General features: G+C 41.0%; 2 protein-coding genes across 2 annotated transcripts in view; one reads left to right on the top strand and one right to left on the bottom strand.

Annotated features, from left to right (window-relative positions):
- Window positions 1–7,865: 7,865 nt before the first annotated feature.
- On the top strand, window positions 7,866–10,486 carry fzd8a (frizzled class receptor 8a). Its single transcript, XM_043226900.1, has one exon. It carries the CDS (start codon window positions 8,230–8,232, stop codon window positions 9,952–9,954), a length of 1,725 nt encoding a protein of 574 aa, XP_043082835.1. The 5' UTR covers window positions 7,866–8,229; the 3' UTR covers window positions 9,955–10,486.
- A 1,710-nt stretch (window positions 10,487–12,196) lies between these two features.
- Window positions 12,197–20,402, bottom strand: part of LOC122329592 (gap junction delta-4 protein) — an 8,795-nt gene continuing 589 nt past the window's right edge. The window contains exons 1-2 of the mRNA XM_043225917.1: window positions 16,708–20,402; window positions 12,197–15,934 (exon numbers count right to left, since the gene is read on the bottom strand). The exon at window positions 16,708–20,402 is cut by the window's right edge and continues 589 nt beyond it. Coding sequence (XP_043081852.1) covers window positions 14,730–15,934; window positions 16,708–16,771 — 1,269 coding nt within the window. The 5' untranslated portion in view covers window positions 16,772–20,402 and the 3' untranslated portion in view covers window positions 12,197–14,729. The remainder of the gene's footprint in view (window positions 15,935–16,707) is intronic.

Here is a 20,402-nt window from a genome sequence, read left to right as displayed (position 1 = left end):
TAAACATACATAAAAAGACAAAAGCAGTTTATTTCGATAGTCCTCATTAGACATTCTACTAATAGTAAGTAACTTTGCAACTACATGTCAACTAGCAGTCATCAGTGTCTGATTAATACACATTTATTTTTGATGGGTCCACAACACTGCAAACTTTGCAAGTATATGTCAACTTATTCTACTAACCCTAAAACCCACCTCTGAGAGTTAGTAGACATGCAGTTGCAAATTAAATGAGAGTTAGTTGATGTGTAGTTGACATGTAGTTAAAGGTTACTTACAGTCAGTAGAATGTCTAACATGCACTAAACATCGAGATAAAGTGTAAACCAAAAGCAAACGTGCTAACTCTGCAAATGTCATTATAAATGTTAGTTATAGAGTGCTAACTGCGTTAAGTGCACTAGCATTGCATACAGTACATGGAATATTAAGGTTCTTTAAAGTAGAAAAAATATTATTGAAGATGTCATCCATGAAAACGATTTATTTATGAACCATTCGCTGAAATGTTGCTTGAGGAACCCAAAATGGTTCTTCTTTGGGAAACAGATCAGAGAGTTCAAGACTCGGTCGGTTAAGTTAGTTATGCAATCCTCACTACATGGAAGAAAAGTGCCTTGATTGTGTTTTAGTATTCCTCATTTGTTCCGGTTGACGTGCTGAATGAATTTGTGAACGTAAAGCAGTCTGTTTCGTTTAAAAAACAGTTTTGAACCAATCGACCGTAACTTGGTAACGCGTGACTGTCACGCTTACCGAACCTGAAGGTGAACGTTTATTGGTCCCGCTGTTTCAAAGGTCGGGAAATACACTTGATGTTGTAAACTTTCTCCACCTTGGCAACTTTTATTCCTCCTTTTCTTCCTCCTTTCACACCTTTCCTCACCCAAGCAATAAATCTATAATGGTTCGTCTCTTATCTCATCAGTACCCGTGGTGTAAGACGCAACAACCGGCAATTAGCCAAAGATGAGAGCGAGACAGTCGTATCAACAAAACCCGAATGGCTCTTTGCGCTAGTCATTATCCAGGGCATGTATTATTCAAAAGATGCCAGATCCATCAACAAGCTTCCACTTGAGACCACGTGGGCGTAGAAAACCAAACAGAAATCCAGAGGTGGCTTCATCTCCCGGGTGAAGCGCTATGTGATCGTAGGCGATTGCGGGTCTCCTAAGGACGGGCCTATCTTGACCCCCCTGCCTTGGTGTCGCCGGGAACATTGCTTTACTTCCATCACCCCGGCTCCTCAACCCTCGGCAGATATCCCCATGCAGACTTCAAACACTGCCTGCATACTCGCATCAATTCCCTCTCATCCAGCCTGTCAAGTGCACTCAACGTTAAGGGTAAATTAATAAATAAGCCCCCCTGTTTACCCACTCACTCTTTTAGCGTGTAAATAAACATGTCTTAATCTTCTTGCTAATGAGCATTAGAGGGGGCCCGGGGTGGATTTGCTGGAGGTTCTTGCCCACGGAGCAGGAAAGGTTTGACAGAATGAAGCAAGAAAACAAATACGCCTGCATGTGCTACGCTCCGCGAGGCCGTCTTATTAGACGTCTGCTTCAAGCCTTCCGGATGTTTCTCGTGCTGCTGCTTCAACTTCTCGGTGAGGAGTTTCTTCTTTACCTTCTTGCTCTTTAGTACACCCCTCCGCGAGTCTCTCATCCACCGCTCAGCTGTCCTGAAATGAAGACAGACGGAAAGTTGAGAGCAGGATTGGGTCACGTATGCAGTACGGTCAGCTAGTAGTTATTAGTGATGGATTAGTGACTTGCGGGTTTCTCATCTAGGCTGTGGCATAATGTTCACATTATACTTTGCAATACCCAACCGTTTCCAATGGATGAAATAGAGTCCCACCATACAGTCTTACTAAAAATTGTGCTTTACTCAGAAATGCATTAGGTTGTGAATGCCTGATACACATTGACTCATATATATATATATATATATATATGTCCCGAATGCAATTGTCTGCTATGACAAGTTTTATCTAAGTGTTCTGTAAATAGAAACTATACTTCATTAAAATTCTTAAGGCATAACAACCACAGAACACAATTAAAAAAAGAAAAACAGAATAACAGTCATATTTATAATTTGGGTTGAATGCTTATTTCTTCTAATGGTTGGTGACAGGAATCAACCTTTGAACCTAAAGTGCCGTAAGCTCATAGTCCAGATAAACAGATAATATGTGAACTGAGAGCTGGAAAAATATTAAAGTATAATATAACATAATATAACATAATGTCTGCTGTGTCTGCTGCTTTCTCTCTCTATCTCTTTTAAAAATCTCTTAAGATTTATTTTATTTTTGTTTCCTGAAGTGCCACAATATGTCATACTATGACTACTATATATATATATATATATATATATATATATATATATATATATATATACACAGTCAACTTTCAAAGTGGATCAAACTTTTGACGTAGAATTTTTATAAACTTTTTTGATCCACTGTTGACTATATATATATATATATATATATATATATATATATATATATATATATATATATATATATATATATATATGTGTGTGTGTGTGTGTGTATATATATATATGTAAAATGTATGTACACACCCAGGGTAACATCACAAACTGGTTATTGCTGTAATTAACTGTATATGTAATCACTGCAATACACATAATATGAATTATCATTATGTATAATTACTACGCATAATGCAATTGTTCAGTTACAACAAGTTACAAACACTCCTAACCTTATGTCAAAACACTGTCAAGCGTCACTCCACGCTGCATGGTTTTTACCGATGCGCGCTCTATGGTATGTAATAACCTGCTGATTCGAGGTACACAGACACAGCGAGCGGATCTATGAGAAGGATGTCGTGTCTTGTGTGCTCTCAGCGGTGGATTGATTAGCAGGGCCGGCCCTGTTTGTCAAGGTAATGAGGTGAAGGTGAGGGGACACCCAGGGAGTGCGCTCCGCCACCTCAGGGGACCCGAGAGGAGCTCAGCCCCACCTGCAACTGATTAGCCGCCAAACCCAAAGAAAACACGCGCTGATGAGGACGGGGGGCTGGGCCGGGCCGGCCCTCCCCCACCAACAGCGCTCTATGGAGAAATGTGGGGGCCTGGGCAAAGTCAAAGGACAAACGTAGCACAACAATTCTTAAAACGAGGCTGTTAATTGACTTAGCGGCGGACAGGCAACATGCTAGCTCTGAAATCTTAGTGAGCTGCTTTAAAACATCCTGTTTACTTTGTGAGGAAAAACTGCCAGATGTCGTTGTCAGAAATTCACTTTAATAATTTAATGTGACGGTTTTCGAGGTATTATGCAACGGTAAATTGGTACCATTTATGTTGATTATTGACATATTTCATTAAGTAATGTTAATTAACAACGTGAGCTTCTAAGATCAGGTTTTTTTTACTTTCAACTGTACTGATCGCCACTGTAATGATTCAATTGGTAAAACAGAAAGCAAAATTAGCGGGTAGCATAATCACAGCCATTGCTTTTACATTTTAACAGCTTCATACACACAAAAAATGCAACTAATGTACAGGGAATTCAACACAAAAACACTGTAATTTACAATATATTAATGCTAACAATGGAGACTCTTTTTCACTGTAAATTATTTGATAATTTATGGTTTTTAATTGCAAAAAGCACACAGTAATTACAGTAAAATGTCATTTTCTACTGTAGCATTATTTCAGTTGTTTTTGTAAATATTTTAAACATTTTTTACAGTGTATCTTTTGCCTTATACAGCTAACACACGTTATCTAAAGCAGGTTTGGTGTTAGCGTGTTGCTAAGCTAACGCTGTACATAAATGTCGCACAAAAATGCTATAAAAAGGTTTCTGAAATGCATTTATTGTGTAAGGGATGATTATCCCGCTTATTCCATGGTCACTTGCCAAGTTATAGACAAGTTAAATCTAGTATTGATCTTTGCAGCGCAATATTTGACCAGAAGGGTACAAACGACGGCCATTTTCGTCAGTTACAGCTAGTGCTAACATTCTGCTTCAAATCAGACACAGAGATACAATAGTGCGGTAAGATCGCACTCGTTTGAATGAATCATATTTATACTGCTTGTTTGAATTCATTCTCAATCGAGAGACGCATCCGTGTGTCTTTACAAACAATCAAGCAGCATTTAGTTACTAAAAAAGTAGAAAGTTTACCACCTCGTTTTTGAGAAATATAACGTTGCGATCTAGTGTTTCTAGGCTATTTTATTAATAACAGTCGCCAGGGCAGCGTTGACTAGTGTGTGTGTGTGTGTGTGTGTGTGTGCATCTCCTAACTATCTGTGCATTAAACGATTTTAACGGACACCTGCCAGCCAATCAGAATCGAGTATTCAGACAGACCATTGCAGCGCATTCTGGGATGCATGTTTTGGAATACAAGAAAGCATCGGCTCTTCAGTGAACGGCGTCGGTTTAACGTTGCTAAGCGGGCGGCTCACTCTGTTTCGGTTTCCCAGTTGAGATGCAGGTTCGGTACAGAGGAGAAAACGCACGTTCTCTCACACACCAGACAGACAGCTACAGACAGCTTAATTGTCTCAATAGTGTCTCCTCTTGACCTGTGGTAAATCAGGTATAAGACAGCTAGCCCCGAAGAAGAATTTTCACATGCTCTCTGTCACTCAATAACTGCAGCATGAGCCATAAATCTGAGTTTAGCGGCAGTTCACAGTGAATCATTACCTGTCCACCGAGCGGCCCGCATTAATGGCTGACTCTCTCTCTCTCGTATCTTAACACCTTCCCACTCAGATTCCAGATAGATGTTTTCTCTGGGCTAGAGTGTGTTAAAGTGTGTGGTGCTGGGCAAATACACATCCCGCTCTATTAGTCTGGCCGAAAGTCTTAATGAAACGTAAACATCCCTGATAAGATTCCTGCAGATGTAATCAGACTGCGTATCCAATCAATACATACTATGCTAATGGTCCGCACACACAGACAGTGTTTCATTAACGTGCTCAATGTCATTAGGATTCCCGTATCGAGAGGCGATTACTGGAAACAAGATTACTTAAGCTGTTATTGCTAAGTGAAAATCGGAAAACTAACAGTTACACCTTGACAAGTTAAGTTGTCAAAAGTCATTAATAGCTCGCAGAAAATAATCTAAACTCTCATGGATAAGCAGAGATATCGTATTTAAAGTAAAGTATACCTTGGTTATAATTTGGAAAATGTTTTTAGACCCTTAAGCTCACATAGGCTGCATTTATTTTATACGAAAATAAATAAATAAATGCAAATAACCACGTTAATATTGTAAAAAAAAAAACTTGATTTATTTCCAGGATCATTACTCCAGTCTTTAGTGTCACAAATTATTCTAATGCTGATTAACTGCTCAAGAAACTTAAAAAAAATATATTCAAACGGATTAAACTATCAATATTTAACATAAAATGTTAAAAAAGTGATAAAAAGTAGTAATGATAATAATAATATAAACAGGGGCATAAACACATTGGTTTACGGTAGTATGTTTTGACTAATAATGAATAAAAGACCATTTTACAGCTCAAAATTTATTAGGCAAATATGTTTATAGCTTGCAAACGTTTCATTGTGCCACAAACACTGTAAATAGACTTTAAAAACGCTTTAATTACACAGCCAGAAAACAACAGATTGCATAAAACCTACAGAAGTAATCCACGTAGAGCTCCGCATTGTATTACTGGAGTGCCGTTTGAAAGACTCTCTTACTTGTAGAAAATTAATTCCCATCTGAAGCTTCATAATCCACGCTTTAGAAATAATAATAAGCGCACAAAGAATCCTTAGGCCCGATACACGAGAAGGCGCGTTATTCTGGCTGATGGCCACGGGCCACCATTTCAGCTCTTTCTAAAAGACTCATTCAATGGCGATTTGAAAATTAACTTTCGAACAGATGCACTAATTCCATTTGTACTCTGGAATGCCCGGGCACTATGTAACCCAAGCCCGGCCAGAGCTGGGATAGAGCCAGGGTAAAAGGTTACGCTCCAACTGCCGGAGACTAGAGTGCGCTCTATCTTCCTGTTAATCAATACGGCGGGGGGGAATAATGGACATAATCAGCGAAAGCGATTCTACTTTTCATCCTCCCGCATTCGCCACAAGCCTCAGAGGGCACACCTGTTCCTAAATCCCAGCGAGTTTCCCCAAAGAAAGGAGCAAAACAATTATCGCGATATCGGAGCTCAAAAAGGGAAGAAAAACAAACCGGCGCGACAGGTTTCGGGGGTTTGTGATGTCCCATAACGTCATCGCGGTCTTTGTGATGGAAATCGTTAAACGGTTCGGAAACGGCTTTATACATATTAAATTTAGGTAAATGTAATTACTGCTGATGGACGTATAGGGCCTTTTAAGGCGGCGAACAATACTTCAAAGACATCGCGTGTAAAATCTGTAAAAAAAAAAACTCTTCTGGAGCTTTTGAACATGAAAGTATTTGTGGAGGAGCTCTTTAATCATTTGTTTTACACTCTCTAATTTTACTATTACGTGGCGTTTCCTTTAAGACGGCCTGTGATAATGAGTTGGGGGAAGGGGTTGCTTGTCCGCTGCCACTGTTTAACAAACTGCTTTGCTTGTTCTTGAGTTTGCAGTAATTACATCCTCTGCAGGAGCTCCGCGCATCCACACCTCCATTAAAACATCAGCTCCTCGCTCCGCCAGCAGGACAACCCCCCGCCGGGCCCTATCATTCACAAATTAACCCCAATACATTAGGGGCCCCGATGAGACGGACTTCTTGCTATATATATATATATATATATATATATATATATATATATATATATATATATATATCAGAGCTTCAGAAAATTATAGGCTGAAAACAGTAAACAGTTGGATCCAAAGTCGCAAACCGTCGAGTGTTAATTTAAACATGGATTGTTAACCAGCGGAGTGGCATGCTGCAACCTACATAAAACTATTTTATACGAAATTTTAAAAAGCCATTTGTCACACGACCGCAGTTACGTTTCAGTGAAATGCTAAAAATGTTTTAGCAGTTATAGTTCACATTTTGAGCAGGAGAATCGCCTGAAATGTGCGCTTTAACTTATGCATTCGTATAAATCTGTATCTAAAATCTGACTGTGTAATAACCGATTTTTCATCTTAATAAATAAATAGAATTTTACAGCACAAATAATGAATCTTAATAATGTAAGGTACTGAAATAATAGGGTAAAATAATATATATATATATATATATATATATATATATATATATATATATATATATATATATAAATTATTATAAATAAATTATAAAAATATAAAAAAATAAATTATAATTATAAATTATATATAAATTATTTTACCCTATTATTTCAATACCTTGACTATGTAATGATTTGCTATATATATATATATATATATATATATATATATATATATATATATATATATATATATATAGAAGAGAAAGAAAAAACAGGCCTAATAATAACAACAGTTGATTGCCTATCCTTTTGAAATTAGTTTTACGTGCACTTTCGAAAAACATAAAGCACATCTATAGACTTTTCCTAACACACACTGCTTGTAAACAAAGACATCAAATAACACAAAACCGTACATTAGGGATTCAATGCAAACGCTAATTGCATTTATTACTTTTGTTTTATGCGCGAACTGCCTCCTTCAGGCTCAAACGCTTATCTTTGATCTAATTTGTGTTCCTTTTCAAAAGCGCCGTTCTGCAATCGTACACCTTGAGCAGACTTGACGGACGCGTCCGGGCGACCCGCCCCCGCCGCTTCGCGATTGGCGATCGGCGCATGGGGGGCGTGTCCGCTCGGCTGTCTTTTATACTCGGTGCGTCCTACTCCACGGCACTGATTTGTATGAGAAAGGCTCACGAGAACGGAACGAATGTAGAAAACGCGTTTACACCGGGAGTGTTTTTGTCAGCGGAGAAGTTTAGGCTGTTGAAACGCGGCTTTATTTCGGGACGGATCGCCGGAGCGGGAACAAGGAGAGGAAATACGAGACGCTCGCATTTATTCCCTCAGCCATTTTGCCCGCGCCCGGCCGAGGGCTATTTATTCTCGGTATGCAACCCAACCGCGAGTCCGTGCCAAACGAGTGAAGCGGAGATGGGTCTGCTCTTCAAGATCTGAACCGAACTGTTTCCAGCGCTCGCTGCATCGCATGTGTTGACAGGAGAGGGGGGGGAGAGAAGAATGGAGTGCTACCTGTTGGGGATTTACCTGTTCCTCGCGCTCGCCCTGCTGCCCAGGTCAAGCGGCACCACGGCCAAGGAGATCACCTGTCAGGAGATAGCCGTTCCTCTGTGCAAGGGCATCGGCTACAACTACACCTACATGCCCAACCAGTTCAACCACGACACGCAGGACGAAGCCGGCTTGGAGGTGCACCAGTTCTGGCCTCTGGTGGAGATCCAGTGCTCCCCGGATCTCAAGTTCTTCCTGTGCAGCATGTACACCCCCATATGCCTGGAGGACTATAAGAAGCCCCTGCCGCCGTGTCGGAGCGTGTGCGAGCGAGCCAAGGCGGGCTGCGCCCCGCTCATGCGGCAGTACGGCTTCCCTTGGCCGGATCGCATGCGGTGCGATTTGCTGCCCGTGCAGGGCGCACCGGACACGCTGTGCATGGACTACAACCGAACCGACTCCACCACGGTGTCGCCGGTGCTGTCCAAACCCACCAACTACCCCAGCAAAGCCTTCAACCCGCACAAAAAGAAGAGCGGAGCGAAAGCGAGCAAGCCCTGCGAGCCGGGCTGCCAGTGCCGCGCGCCGATGGTGGCGGTGAACAGCGACCGACACCCGCTGTACAACCGCGTCAAGACGGGTCAGATCCCGAACTGCGCCATGCCGTGTCACAACCCCTACTTCACCCAGGACGAGCGCACTTTCACGGCCTTCTGGATCGGGCTCTGGTCGGTGCTGTGCTTCATATCCACTTTCGCCACCGTGGCTACCTTTCTGATCGACATGGAGCGCTTTAAATACCCCGAGCGCCCGATTATCTTCCTCTCGGCGTGCTACATGTTCGTGTCGATCGGCTACATCGTGCGGCTGATCGCCGGGCACGAGAAGGTGGCTTGTAACCGGGAGTACGACGTGGAGCACATCCACTACGAGACCACCGGCCCCGCGCTGTGCACCGTGGTGTTCTTGCTGATCTACTTCTTCGGGATGGCCAGCTCGATTTGGTGGGTCATCCTCTCGCTCACCTGGTTCCTCGCGGCGGGCATGAAGTGGGGCAACGAGGCCATCGCGGGTTACTCTCAGTACTTCCACCTGGCCGCCTGGCTCATCCCGTCCATGAAGTCCATCGCCGTGCTCGCGCTGAGCTCGGTGGACGGCGACCCGGTGGCCGGGATCTGCTACGTGGGCAACCAGAACCTGGACAACCTGCGGGGCTTCGTGCTCGCGCCGCTCGTGATCTACCTGTTCATCGGCACCATGTTTCTTTTGGCCGGATTCGTGTCGCTCTTCAGAATCAGGAGCGTCATTAAGCAGGGCGGCACTAAGACGGACAAGCTGGAGAAGCTGATGATCCGCATCGGGATCTTCACGGTGCTCTACACGGTTCCCGCCACCATCATCGTGGCGTGCTACTTCTACGAGCAGCACAACAGACAGAGCTGGGAGGTCACCCATAACTGCTCGTGTTTATTGGAGCAGGAGATCAAGAGGCCGGACTATGCCGTTTTTATGCTCAAATACTTCATGTGCCTTCTGGTGGGCATCACCTCTGGAGTTTGGACCTGGTCCGGGAAGACCCTGGAGTCCTGGAGGAGTTTCTGCACGCGCTGTTGCTGGGGCAGCAAGGGCTCCGGGGGGTCCATGTACAGCGACGTGAGCACGGGATTAACGTGGAGGTCCGGTACCGCCAGCTCGGTGTCCTGCCCCAAGCAGATGCCTTTGTCCCAGGTCTGAAACCAACCGTCGCGCGCGCGGGGGGGAGTTAGCCTCTTAGTCTTTTCAGTCGTTTGCATACAAACGAACTCGTTGATGGTTTCTATTAGCGGACGAACCGGTCGAAACAATGCGGCGACGCAGAAACAATCACGGCGCGCTAATTCCATTCTATTGATATGGACGCGACGCGCAGCCGTTCTTAAGGAGAATCCGGGCATTACATTGTTCCTAGCGGAGTAACAACGCATGTCCCCCAACTTGCAGCATTTCACGACAAGTTTTCAATCGTCCCAACAATCAAAGACGGTCTGAGCAAGCCTTAACGTTTCAGTGCCCTATTATTGTTATCGTTATTATTATTATTGTTATTATTATATACGGGTTGTCGTTCCTTTTTTTAAAAAAAATGCGAAATGTATTTATACGAACTTGTAAATGGTGTATAAAAGATGATTTATAAAATTATTGTACATTTTTTTGTATATAGTGTAGATGCCACACGCAAAGCAAATATGACTTTTATTTTGACAATAAAAACTTTTTTGAGGAATCCGGATCAAGTGGCGCTTTTTAAAGCTTCTGGTAATGAGTGCTCCTCGTCGGCTCTTTGTGCTCGTTCCCATTGAAGGTGCTTTCAGAGATGCTTTTGTGGGTTCTGTTGAGAGAAACTCTTTTCGCTATCTGAGGCCTAATTAGAGACGAGGGCCTTGTGTCGGAGAATCTCCATAATTGTTGAACCCTTCACGTGCTCGCCGCTTAATTTACTAAAAGAGGGCCGGGGAATGGGGTTTAAATGCAGGAAACGGGTCCTTTTCATCCGGGGAAACTTTGATCTTTCTTTTAAAGTCTAGAATAAAGGTGCCATGTAGATAGAACCTTTAGACTGATGCGCAGAGTTTTTTAATGTCTAATTTGAGACCGTTGTCCTTTGATCGACGTTGTAGAATTTTTTTTTTTTTTTTTTTTTTTTTGAAGCTCGGGGGCCCGGCCATGTTTTGTCAGAGAAAACCTGTGACAGTTTGATTTTTTTTTTTTTTTTTGTAACTATTAAAACGTCCTTTTTGAATTCCAGCTGTATTAATAGTAGTTACACTCACAGAGACGGTGAATGAAAACCTACAGGTGGTCCCTTACGTAATCAACAGAGCCTTTCCCAAACTCCCAATGGAGATCCTCAAACAAAGAGTGACATTGAAATTGTTGCAGAACGGTTAGTTTTGTGTTATATCGCACGACAGCTGTTTTTGTTGTCTAATTTGGAATGCCCTTTTGAAATATTTAATTTTTAGCAGATCTAAAATGACCTGCGTATGACCATTTTTTAGTCAAAGGACAAAAAGGTGTATTTAATTGAATGCGTTCTGATACCATAAAGACCTATCGCGCTTTTTTAGCATTTAAAAGTAACGTGCTGTGTAGTATTTCCTTCTACACAAAACATTTTTGGTGGATTTGTGATTCTAGAATGTAATATAATAATAATGGTAACCAGCGTAAAGTCCTTAATAATATTAATAATAATGCATGGAATTTAAAACACATTTTTGTGCTTTCCTACACTCGTAGCGACAATAACTATTAGTTTTGCTGTACTCTGTCTCCACCTAGCGGTCAAAGCGAGGAATTACCGGTACGTTCACCGAGCTTAACTTGCAGGAATTTTACCGTCTTGCATCAATAACTGCACATTATCTGATACTTTAAGTTGTTTTCGCTCAGCTCTTAGTTGTCAGCTGTAACTAAGCAGCTGCAGATATGTACATTTCTACACATCCGAGAGACATTAAGCGCATTGCGAGGGGAAGCAGATGCATTTGTATGAGAGAGAGTGCTGTTTGAATTGTTTTACAAATAAACGCGGTTTTGTGGGGTTTCTTTAGAAATTAAAGCTCGTGTAGCCTAAATCAAAACCCTCCTTTGTTGTAATATAAATGTCTTACTGACAATTGCCATAAAACCGACAGTTAAATGCCGTAAAAGTGGAAAAGAAAGTTTAAAGCGTACAAATAATATATTCTTTTTAATATGTCGTCCTCTCGTTTGTTTATTAGTAGAATATGGGTAGCCTATATATTCACAGGCATAAAACCACTAAACGAGTTGTATTACTCACGGAAGTGCTTAAAAACCAATATCCATTTTCGGTACGTTTTATATCTTAATCTTCAAAACTGTAACCTGACATGCGGATTAAATTTCTAAAAAAAAATGAAACAACAAAAGCCTCATCGAGTAATCGCAAGTGCCTACGATTCGCCTTTATTCTACAGTGCTGGGAAAACTAACAGATACCACGTGATCTCCGCCCACGCGCCTCTTCGAGCAGCGGTCTGGACAATAAAATCGCACCTGTAAAATAAGTTTTAGATTATTAGCGCTTTAAAAATAAAATACATCGATTATTTGAATTAAAATAATTATTGTTATTTAGCCCAGCGTGATCTGACCAATCAAAGACAACTTCCGGGGCGCTATATTACGCCCATTTTACGACCCGCGCCACAACCAGCCATTTGAATAAAGGTTGAAACCGGAAGAGTGCAGTATCAACTCCCGCCGGCAGAGAGCAGTAACAGCTGCACGCGAGACAGGTACGTTTTCAAACATCTCTTATTTTAATATTACATCTCACCTTAAATATGCGACGCCAAGAACAAACTCATCGTGCGCTTGCAGTTCTTTCTTAATCTGAAAACACATTTTGCACTTCAATCCATTACCGCAGCGACAATATATTTAGAAACATTATCATAAATCAAAATCACATGCACTGTCTATTTCTGCCCTTAAAAGATAATTCTCACATCCCAAAAAAAAAGATAATTTGCAAATAGCCGGCATGCTATGCAAAATAATGCGGTATATCAAATGTTTACATTTGCAGTAAAGTTTTAGCATACATATAAATACAAGCAGTATATTTATAGAAACGTATTAAACGTGTCCCGAAGTGTCAAATACAGCTGAAATAACAAAAGTCATTTGAATTCATTGCACGTCGATGTACAAACATTTGCAGTAGTAAAAATTGTCCATCATTGTCCTGAGTTCTGCGCATGTCTGTCCACTGGAGGGCATGATCTGTCAGCGTTTTAAGAGGATGTTCATCCACTGCAGATTTGTGGTGATATATTAACAGGTCTGTTGTCAACAAGTAACTACGCAGGAAGTATTAGGTAGTACTAAACTAATTGTTAACTAATAGTCTGTTGCATTTATTATTACTATTATTTTAAAATTCATACGTTTCTTTTTTTATGTTTGTGGTTTAAGTTTTAATGTACAGCACTTTTGGTCATTTGGGTGGCTGTTTTTAAATGTGCACAGAGGTAGTTGCTTATTAGATATTTGATAATTATGAAATAAAAATATCCTCATTGAGAGCTACTTCCAAACCAGTTAATAATAAACAACTGATTAATTGCTGATCACAATAGTAATGTCTTAAAAGTGAACAATCGGGTTCTTTGAGGAAATTTAATGGATATATCTTCCCCTAAATAAGCAGCTACAGGTTGAAATTGTGACTACTACTCTTAAGGATGGATGTCCTCTGTTTATCAAGACCGTGATGACCCGTAAAACCTCATAAATCCTCAAAAATGTTTCATATTTGTATTTCATGTTTTAATTCTGTGGGATATTAGTATTTTTCAGTACTATTAGGGGAAGATAGGGATGCGGGGCAAGTAATGTGTTAGCCTGTGGTCACGTTAATCCGCACGAGTGGGATCCAGTTATCATCTCGGAAATGGTTCTTTTCCATTTGAAATCCAGCTGACATCGCGATTGAATAGAAATGAAAAAAGTGACACTGAACGCGTTGCATATTGAGATTCAGGAGTTCATGCAGTCTGTCCTTTCTGTACTAGTCACCGGTTTAAAGTTGTATCATTTGGGAAACGTTAATAATATAATAAAAGTAAAGGTAATAAAATAAAAGCCATAGTAAAGAGTCTTGACATCAGACTAAAGATCCCTAGCTTCTAGCGGCTAAAGAAAAGATAAAAAGTACAAATCAACACCAGTGATGTATAAGGAAACTCCATAAATAGCCCATCCCAGAAGTCTCTGGTGCGTTTAATAAGACACATGACTGACATTGTGAGGACAGGAGGGCTGCAGTATAGGTGACTGTCCAAAGCTAACATGCCTAATCGTTTACATGTAGCGGCTAGTTTCTAAGAGTCTGAAAGGCGCGCATCATCTTGCTCTCGTGTTACACCAGATTACGGAGCTCTATTTTAAGTGTTTGTTCTAAAGCTCCAAACCAAACCCCAGCAGGTCCTTGAAATAGTGTTACAAGCTACCTCCGCAAATACAAAAGCAACCTGGGCAGTAATTGCTTTATGGCGGGATGCAGTTGACTAATAGTTGACAGTTCCTGAGTTTTTGCAGGCTGGAGGATTTTGGAGGAGCTTTAAAACACCTTTGTACCCTCAGGGTTGTTCTCTGTCAAAGTGAAAAGTATGTCAGTCTTAGCTTAACCTCAGAGACCCTGGGTGGCTGGAACAGACCTGTTTTTAGAAAGGCCTTCGGTGTCCCTTGATTGCCGCAGGGGCAAGGCAGGTCAAGGCCTGTCTGGGTCGTGAAAGAAAGACAGAATGCGCTAACACAAACATGAGAGGCAGGTGGATGCTGATGGGCGTAGCTGATCCAAGGATTGGCATGTGTCCATGACGTTGGCATCTAATAATACCCCTCATTTCACCTCGTTTCTCCAAGCAGTCAAGTGACTCTGTCCCAACCAACTTGCAATGCTTCAAAATGAAAGCTTCTCGTCATCCGGAGAGTCAAACCCATTCCGACCTCTTTTCTTGTTCGTCTCCATTGCAAGTTGGTACGTCCTCACCGGTGGTCATTTCAACCAGAGTATACTGCCCTACTCTTCTGCTACACAACGCTGTTGCTCCCGAGACATCAACTGCACCTTGAGCAGCTAGTTTGTCCCTTCGTGGAGGTGGTGGAGGTTTGAGGCGATTGCGTTTGCTAACTCGGATGGATCTAGGAGTCCCCAAAGGTCCGTTGGGGTACAGTGCCACATCGCTGCCGTCTCTTATCATCCCCTCTTCTTGGGTGGGTTGGTAGCTGCTGCTGTCGTCATTGTTGTTAGAACTAGGCATTCCAGTTATTGCAGGGATTCCTGCAAGAGTAGAGGGTAGTGGAGGGTCATCGTCCAAGAGAACAGAAGCAGCTTCATCGCCACTCGAGTTTCTGGTACCTCGCTTGCGGAACCCTCCCGGTCCCATAACATCGTGAGTCGACTGGATGCTGGTGTCCACACCTTGATTCCCGTTCCCTGACAAGTAGTACTGCTCCTCGGAGTACATTTTCTCTACTAGCATCTTTCCTTTGCTTTTTTGCCTCACGGAGCGCTTGATGGCACAGATTAGGTCGCACACATTTAGCAGCAAGGACAAAGCAGCTGCCCCCAACATGAAGTTCAGCATGATGGTTTTCTCAGTGGGTCTAGAGATGTAGCAGTCCACCATCGTTGTGCAAGGTGGCTGCTGACACATGAAGCGTTTGGGGATGTGAAAGCCAAACAAGTAATAATGTGCAGCTCCAAATCCAGCTTCTACAAGCATCCGAAGCAACAGATGCAAGATGTAGGCTCCTGTGAAGAACCGCACCCGTCCCTTCTCGGCCTTCATGACGGTCTTGCAAAGAGAAGCTTTCCTGAATGATTCTTGGTGGATCTTGTAGATGGCGTCTGCTTTTATGGACTCAGAAGTTCCGATGTCAGCAGGTAGACCTGAACTCACTTTGTGGATCACATAGATGATGAACATGAAATAGGGAAGGCACAGGGTGGAGAGCTGCACAAGCCAGAATCGGAAAAGGGAAAGAGGGGCAAACATGTCGTAGCATACGTTGGCACAACCGGGCTGAATGGTGTTACACACAAATCTTTCCTGTTCATCCTGGTAGAGGGGATAACCAGCAAACAGCAAAACCAGGATTCTAAGGAATACCACCAGGATGAGCCATGCTTTCCCTAAGGACCAAAAACACAGGTCTTTGTTAGTTTATCGTATCGTTTATAATGCTTCGTTATAATTAGTCTGGGAATTGACAATGTTTTCAGGTTCAAGTACTCTTTTGACAAACTTTTTAGTTTATTACTTCTACAATAAAGGCTTTGCCTCTTAATAGTAATTATAAAATATAAAAAATTATCTAAAAAAAACCTCACGGCAATCCATGTATCTTATACAAGGTGGCAAATTTGTATAAAATTGTACGATCTCATATACAATATACATATCTCATATACAAATCTGTATTATTTGTGAAAAATTGTGTTTTGGTGGTAAATTCAAAGAAATTCATATGAATGAACATGCATACTAAACATACCTCTCACAGAAATCATACAAAATTTGTGAGGTCATATAAATTTGTCATGAATTGGTCATGAGATCATTCTGGAAAAATGTCAACAAATTAGCCATTTTTTTTAAATGAAGGAATTTGTCTAATGGCAATATTTAGTGAATAACTCAGTTTACACAAATATTGCTGCAGACGTAGTGTAGTTTAACACTTTTCCCAGGAACATCCACTCACATTTACCAACCAAATATGTCATTTTTGACAGCATATCTATTGTTTCATTGTTTAAAATAGTCAACATTTATGTGAATACTTCCAAATATGACAGCCTTAAAACAAATGTTAAAAACCTATTACGATGACACAAAAGTGCCCAAATACATTCTAGAGCTCCTGCATCAATTTGTATTAAAATACCAAAATCTGTGCACATACCTATGAGGGTGATGTTATGGTTCAACGTCGTGAAGATAATTTCAGATGCAGTCTGTTTAGCCATGCCGGCAGATTTAGGCCTCCACACCCAGGATGTCCCACAGGTCAACTCACAGCTCACTTGATTCCACACGAGAAAAAGATTTTACAGTCTGTATTAAACTCAGTCCAAGTGGGTATTAAAAATAAGCCCCATTTACAAGCACTGAAATTCCCGGTCAGGTCGTGCACACCAGGTTGGGATCCGCAACGGTAAGACTCAGGCGTATCCACCAACTTGGCTTCCCATCTTACCTCTGCCTCTGTCCTGACAACAACTGTTCCCAGACAACAGAAGACTAGAGACGTGAGCTCCATTGTGAAGCTATTCTTACCCACCAAAGGCATGTCGGCACGCAAGCCTTGCTGTGATATTTGGGCTCTGTTTGTCCTTACAGGAGAAGAACTATCTGGATCAGGCATCAAATAACCGTATTAAGTGTATGATGGAAAGCATTTCAATGACAGTTCAGTGTCAAGTCGCTTGAGGTCTTGGGTGGTAGGACCCTTAGCAAAGACTTCCCGTGTTGACGTGAATTTAATGTATTTTAATATTTTTAGGGGACTTAGAGTGACACTTTATATTAGGGATACACCTATTAGTTACTCATTAGCATGCATATTTTAGAATATTAGCCATTTATTAGTGCCAATTAAGCCTTATTCTAAATCCCTAATACCTAAACTTAATAATCATTAATAAGCAGCAAATTAAGGGAAAAAGTCATAGTTAACAGCGTTACCTTCGCTAAAGCGTTACCGACTTTTGCATACTTGTGCAAATACAGATAATACGGATAATGAATTAAACTTCTTCAAGGACATTTTGGGCTGCCTTCTGTCAGAGATGCACTAGGTGGTTCTAATATTATTACATTATTAAACAGAATCCCCTCTTTAGCTCTGTCCTTGAGGCGTTTGGCGTGACTGAATGCCATGGGATCAGAGTAGATCATAGTGGAATCTTTAGAAGCTTTTAGCCCTGTGTAAATGACCTTTGAATGAGGGATATATGGACATAGAGTTTGAAGGACTTGCGTTCTAATGAATGAAGACTTATATTGGCAGCTGCTTGGGTGGCGAACATTTACTGCGAGAAGGAAATTGCGTCGGACCAAAATTAGGCCTGTTAGTCAGAGAATAACCTCGCAGTCACTTTATAAATTAAGACGTTAATGCATTCATTCTGACATATTTGCAAAAATAAAAGCGTCAGACACTCTGCTCGAATGTTATTATTAATCTGTCTTGGATACTCAAGTAGGGAAATTAGTTCTTTTTTTGGAGCGTGTTTATCAGATTGATTACACTAGGAGCACAGAAAATTACATCCTTTTTTTTTTTAAAAGCAAGCAGGTGAACAACCGTTTTATTTTATGCCCGCATTGAAGAGACGATGCAAATCATACAGCATTTGCAAGTCTAACCAAATTTGTTCTTTTCAGCACACATTTGCGGTGATTGACAATTTAGAACAGATACCGCCCGTTCCAGATGACTTATTACAGTCTACAGTATTTCAACTACTGTATCTTTTTTGCCTCTGTATCTCTGTAATTGGATTAGCAGAGCCGCTAGATAAAGACATTTTTTAAAGTTAACTAGCAGCGGAGTAGATCACTAGGGACACATTTAGAGGTGCAAAGCCTGAAGACTCAGGATACAGACACATGGGCCATATGCTCCCGCTTCAGAATGGCTTGCCGTTAGAGTCGGCCTATTTTTGGACGTCATTGAACTATTCATTTTATGAAACGAGGTGCCGTGCGAATTACGGTTGGCTAGTAAAATGCATCAAACATTTCTAGCTCCAACATTCTGGATCTTCAAAAAACGAACAGTATGTTTGATTTTATACAGTATAAGTAAATGATGTCCTTCAACGCTGACCACTATTCGATGCAATTTGAAAGAAATAAACTCTTTGAGAAACGCTAAAGAGTCACATCGAAAGCAGAAAAGCTTTACTGTAACACTGAAATACCTAAGAACCTATGAAAATTAAAACTCAAAATTGAGACTCATTTGCTCACTAGTTTCAGTCAAAAAATAAAATAAAAATGTCAATCAGCTGTTACGTTTTTATTTAGTTATTTTAAATCTCAATTTCTAGATTGTGGCAATACTGGAAATAATTGGAAGATATACATTTTACCCATGCACTTAACACTTAATGGGGTTCAGAAGAAATGTACTAAACTAAAACGATATTACCCAGTCCTTCCTATACGTTTTATATAATGTGACGAGACTCACAAAAAACACATTCGATCGTTTTTTTATTGCAACTTTTAAAAGTTTATTCTTGTGGCGGTTTCTAAACATTGCTTCTGAACTGGGAGCATCAGTTGAAATCATAGTTCGAGAACAAAAAAAAACGCATGCGACCATTGTAGCCTCCAGCTCCCGGGCGGACTGCCGCAGGCGACTGGGTTCACTTAGTTAAACAGAAAGTAGAATCAACTAAGATCATACATAGGAGATAGGATTCAGCCTTTGGCACACACTGGAAACATACCGAAGAAGGGCTGGAACTTTGGAACAGAAACAAATGACAACAACAATGTATTATTCATAATAACAGGCATACGACCGGCGACCGAACATAAAATTAAAAAGTCTACAGCAGTTTTCCTTCTTTTTTTCTCTCACAGGAAACCACGTATAGTATAAATGTTCCCGAAAGCGATCCGAATTCGTAATTGCAACGAAAATGAGAAAGATTACGGAGAAACGGACAGAAAGAGCAAGAGAGAGGTATTAAATAAGAAACGGAGACTCTATGCAGAGGTAGAGTTCAGTGCACGAACACCGCCTTCGGATCCAATGGGCCGCTTCCTCACACGCTCACAGGAAATAAATAGAGTAATACAATCTTCAAATGCTTCAAATCAAGTCTTTCGGTTCACGGCCACGTCCGCCTCCCCAAAGACGCTTTTCTCAAACGTTTTTCCCTGATTTCAAACCGTTTCCAACACTCTTAAAATGTGCGAAGGGAGTCTAAAGCGCCAGCGTCTGCAAAAAGCACTTTGGTCAATCTTCCTTCATCTCGAGGAAATAAACCAAAACAGAAGTCTTACTGCGTCTCTGACACGAGAAAGGAAAAAATATCGAATCAAAGAGTACTTCGCTCGGGGAGTGATTCTCACGAAACCCGTCAAAAACACGCCCAGGTCATATTTCAACACAAGATTAAGATAAATGAAAAACGATATTGTACGGATGAGATCATTAAGCCCACAAAACAACAACAACGCGATCTTATCATCCTAAAATAGGCTTAATTTTCTTCTAGCAAAATAGAATTTATTTCTTTTGATTCCGCAGGAAATATTTAACCTCTGTACGTCCCAGTCGGATATGTTGGCTTACAAAAGACACAAAGTGTGCACTGTGTTCAGATTAAACTACTTTTGAGTAAAAATGTTAAGACGCTTTTGGGTAAAACGGAAAAGAAAAAGAACAAACACATAACAGCTTATAAATAATGGCCGTGATGATCTGAAGCAATTACTCGGGAAGAAAAACGCCGTTTTCATTGCTGCTAAAATAAAATAAAATAAAAAAAGCTATTGCAGAATTACTTTCATATCAACAAAACATCGTTAAATTGCTTTATGTCACACTTGTGATGCAGGAAAAAAAGGTTAAACTCA

Source organism: Puntigrus tetrazona, chromosome 24 (assembly GCF_018831695.1).
Source record: "Puntigrus tetrazona isolate hp1 chromosome 24, ASM1883169v1, whole genome shotgun sequence".
Taxonomy (NCBI): Eukaryota; Metazoa; Chordata; class Actinopteri; order Cypriniformes; family Cyprinidae; genus Puntigrus; species Puntigrus tetrazona.
The sequence above is the reverse complement of the archived record's forward strand: the minus strand, read 5'-3'. Positions and strand labels throughout refer to the sequence as shown.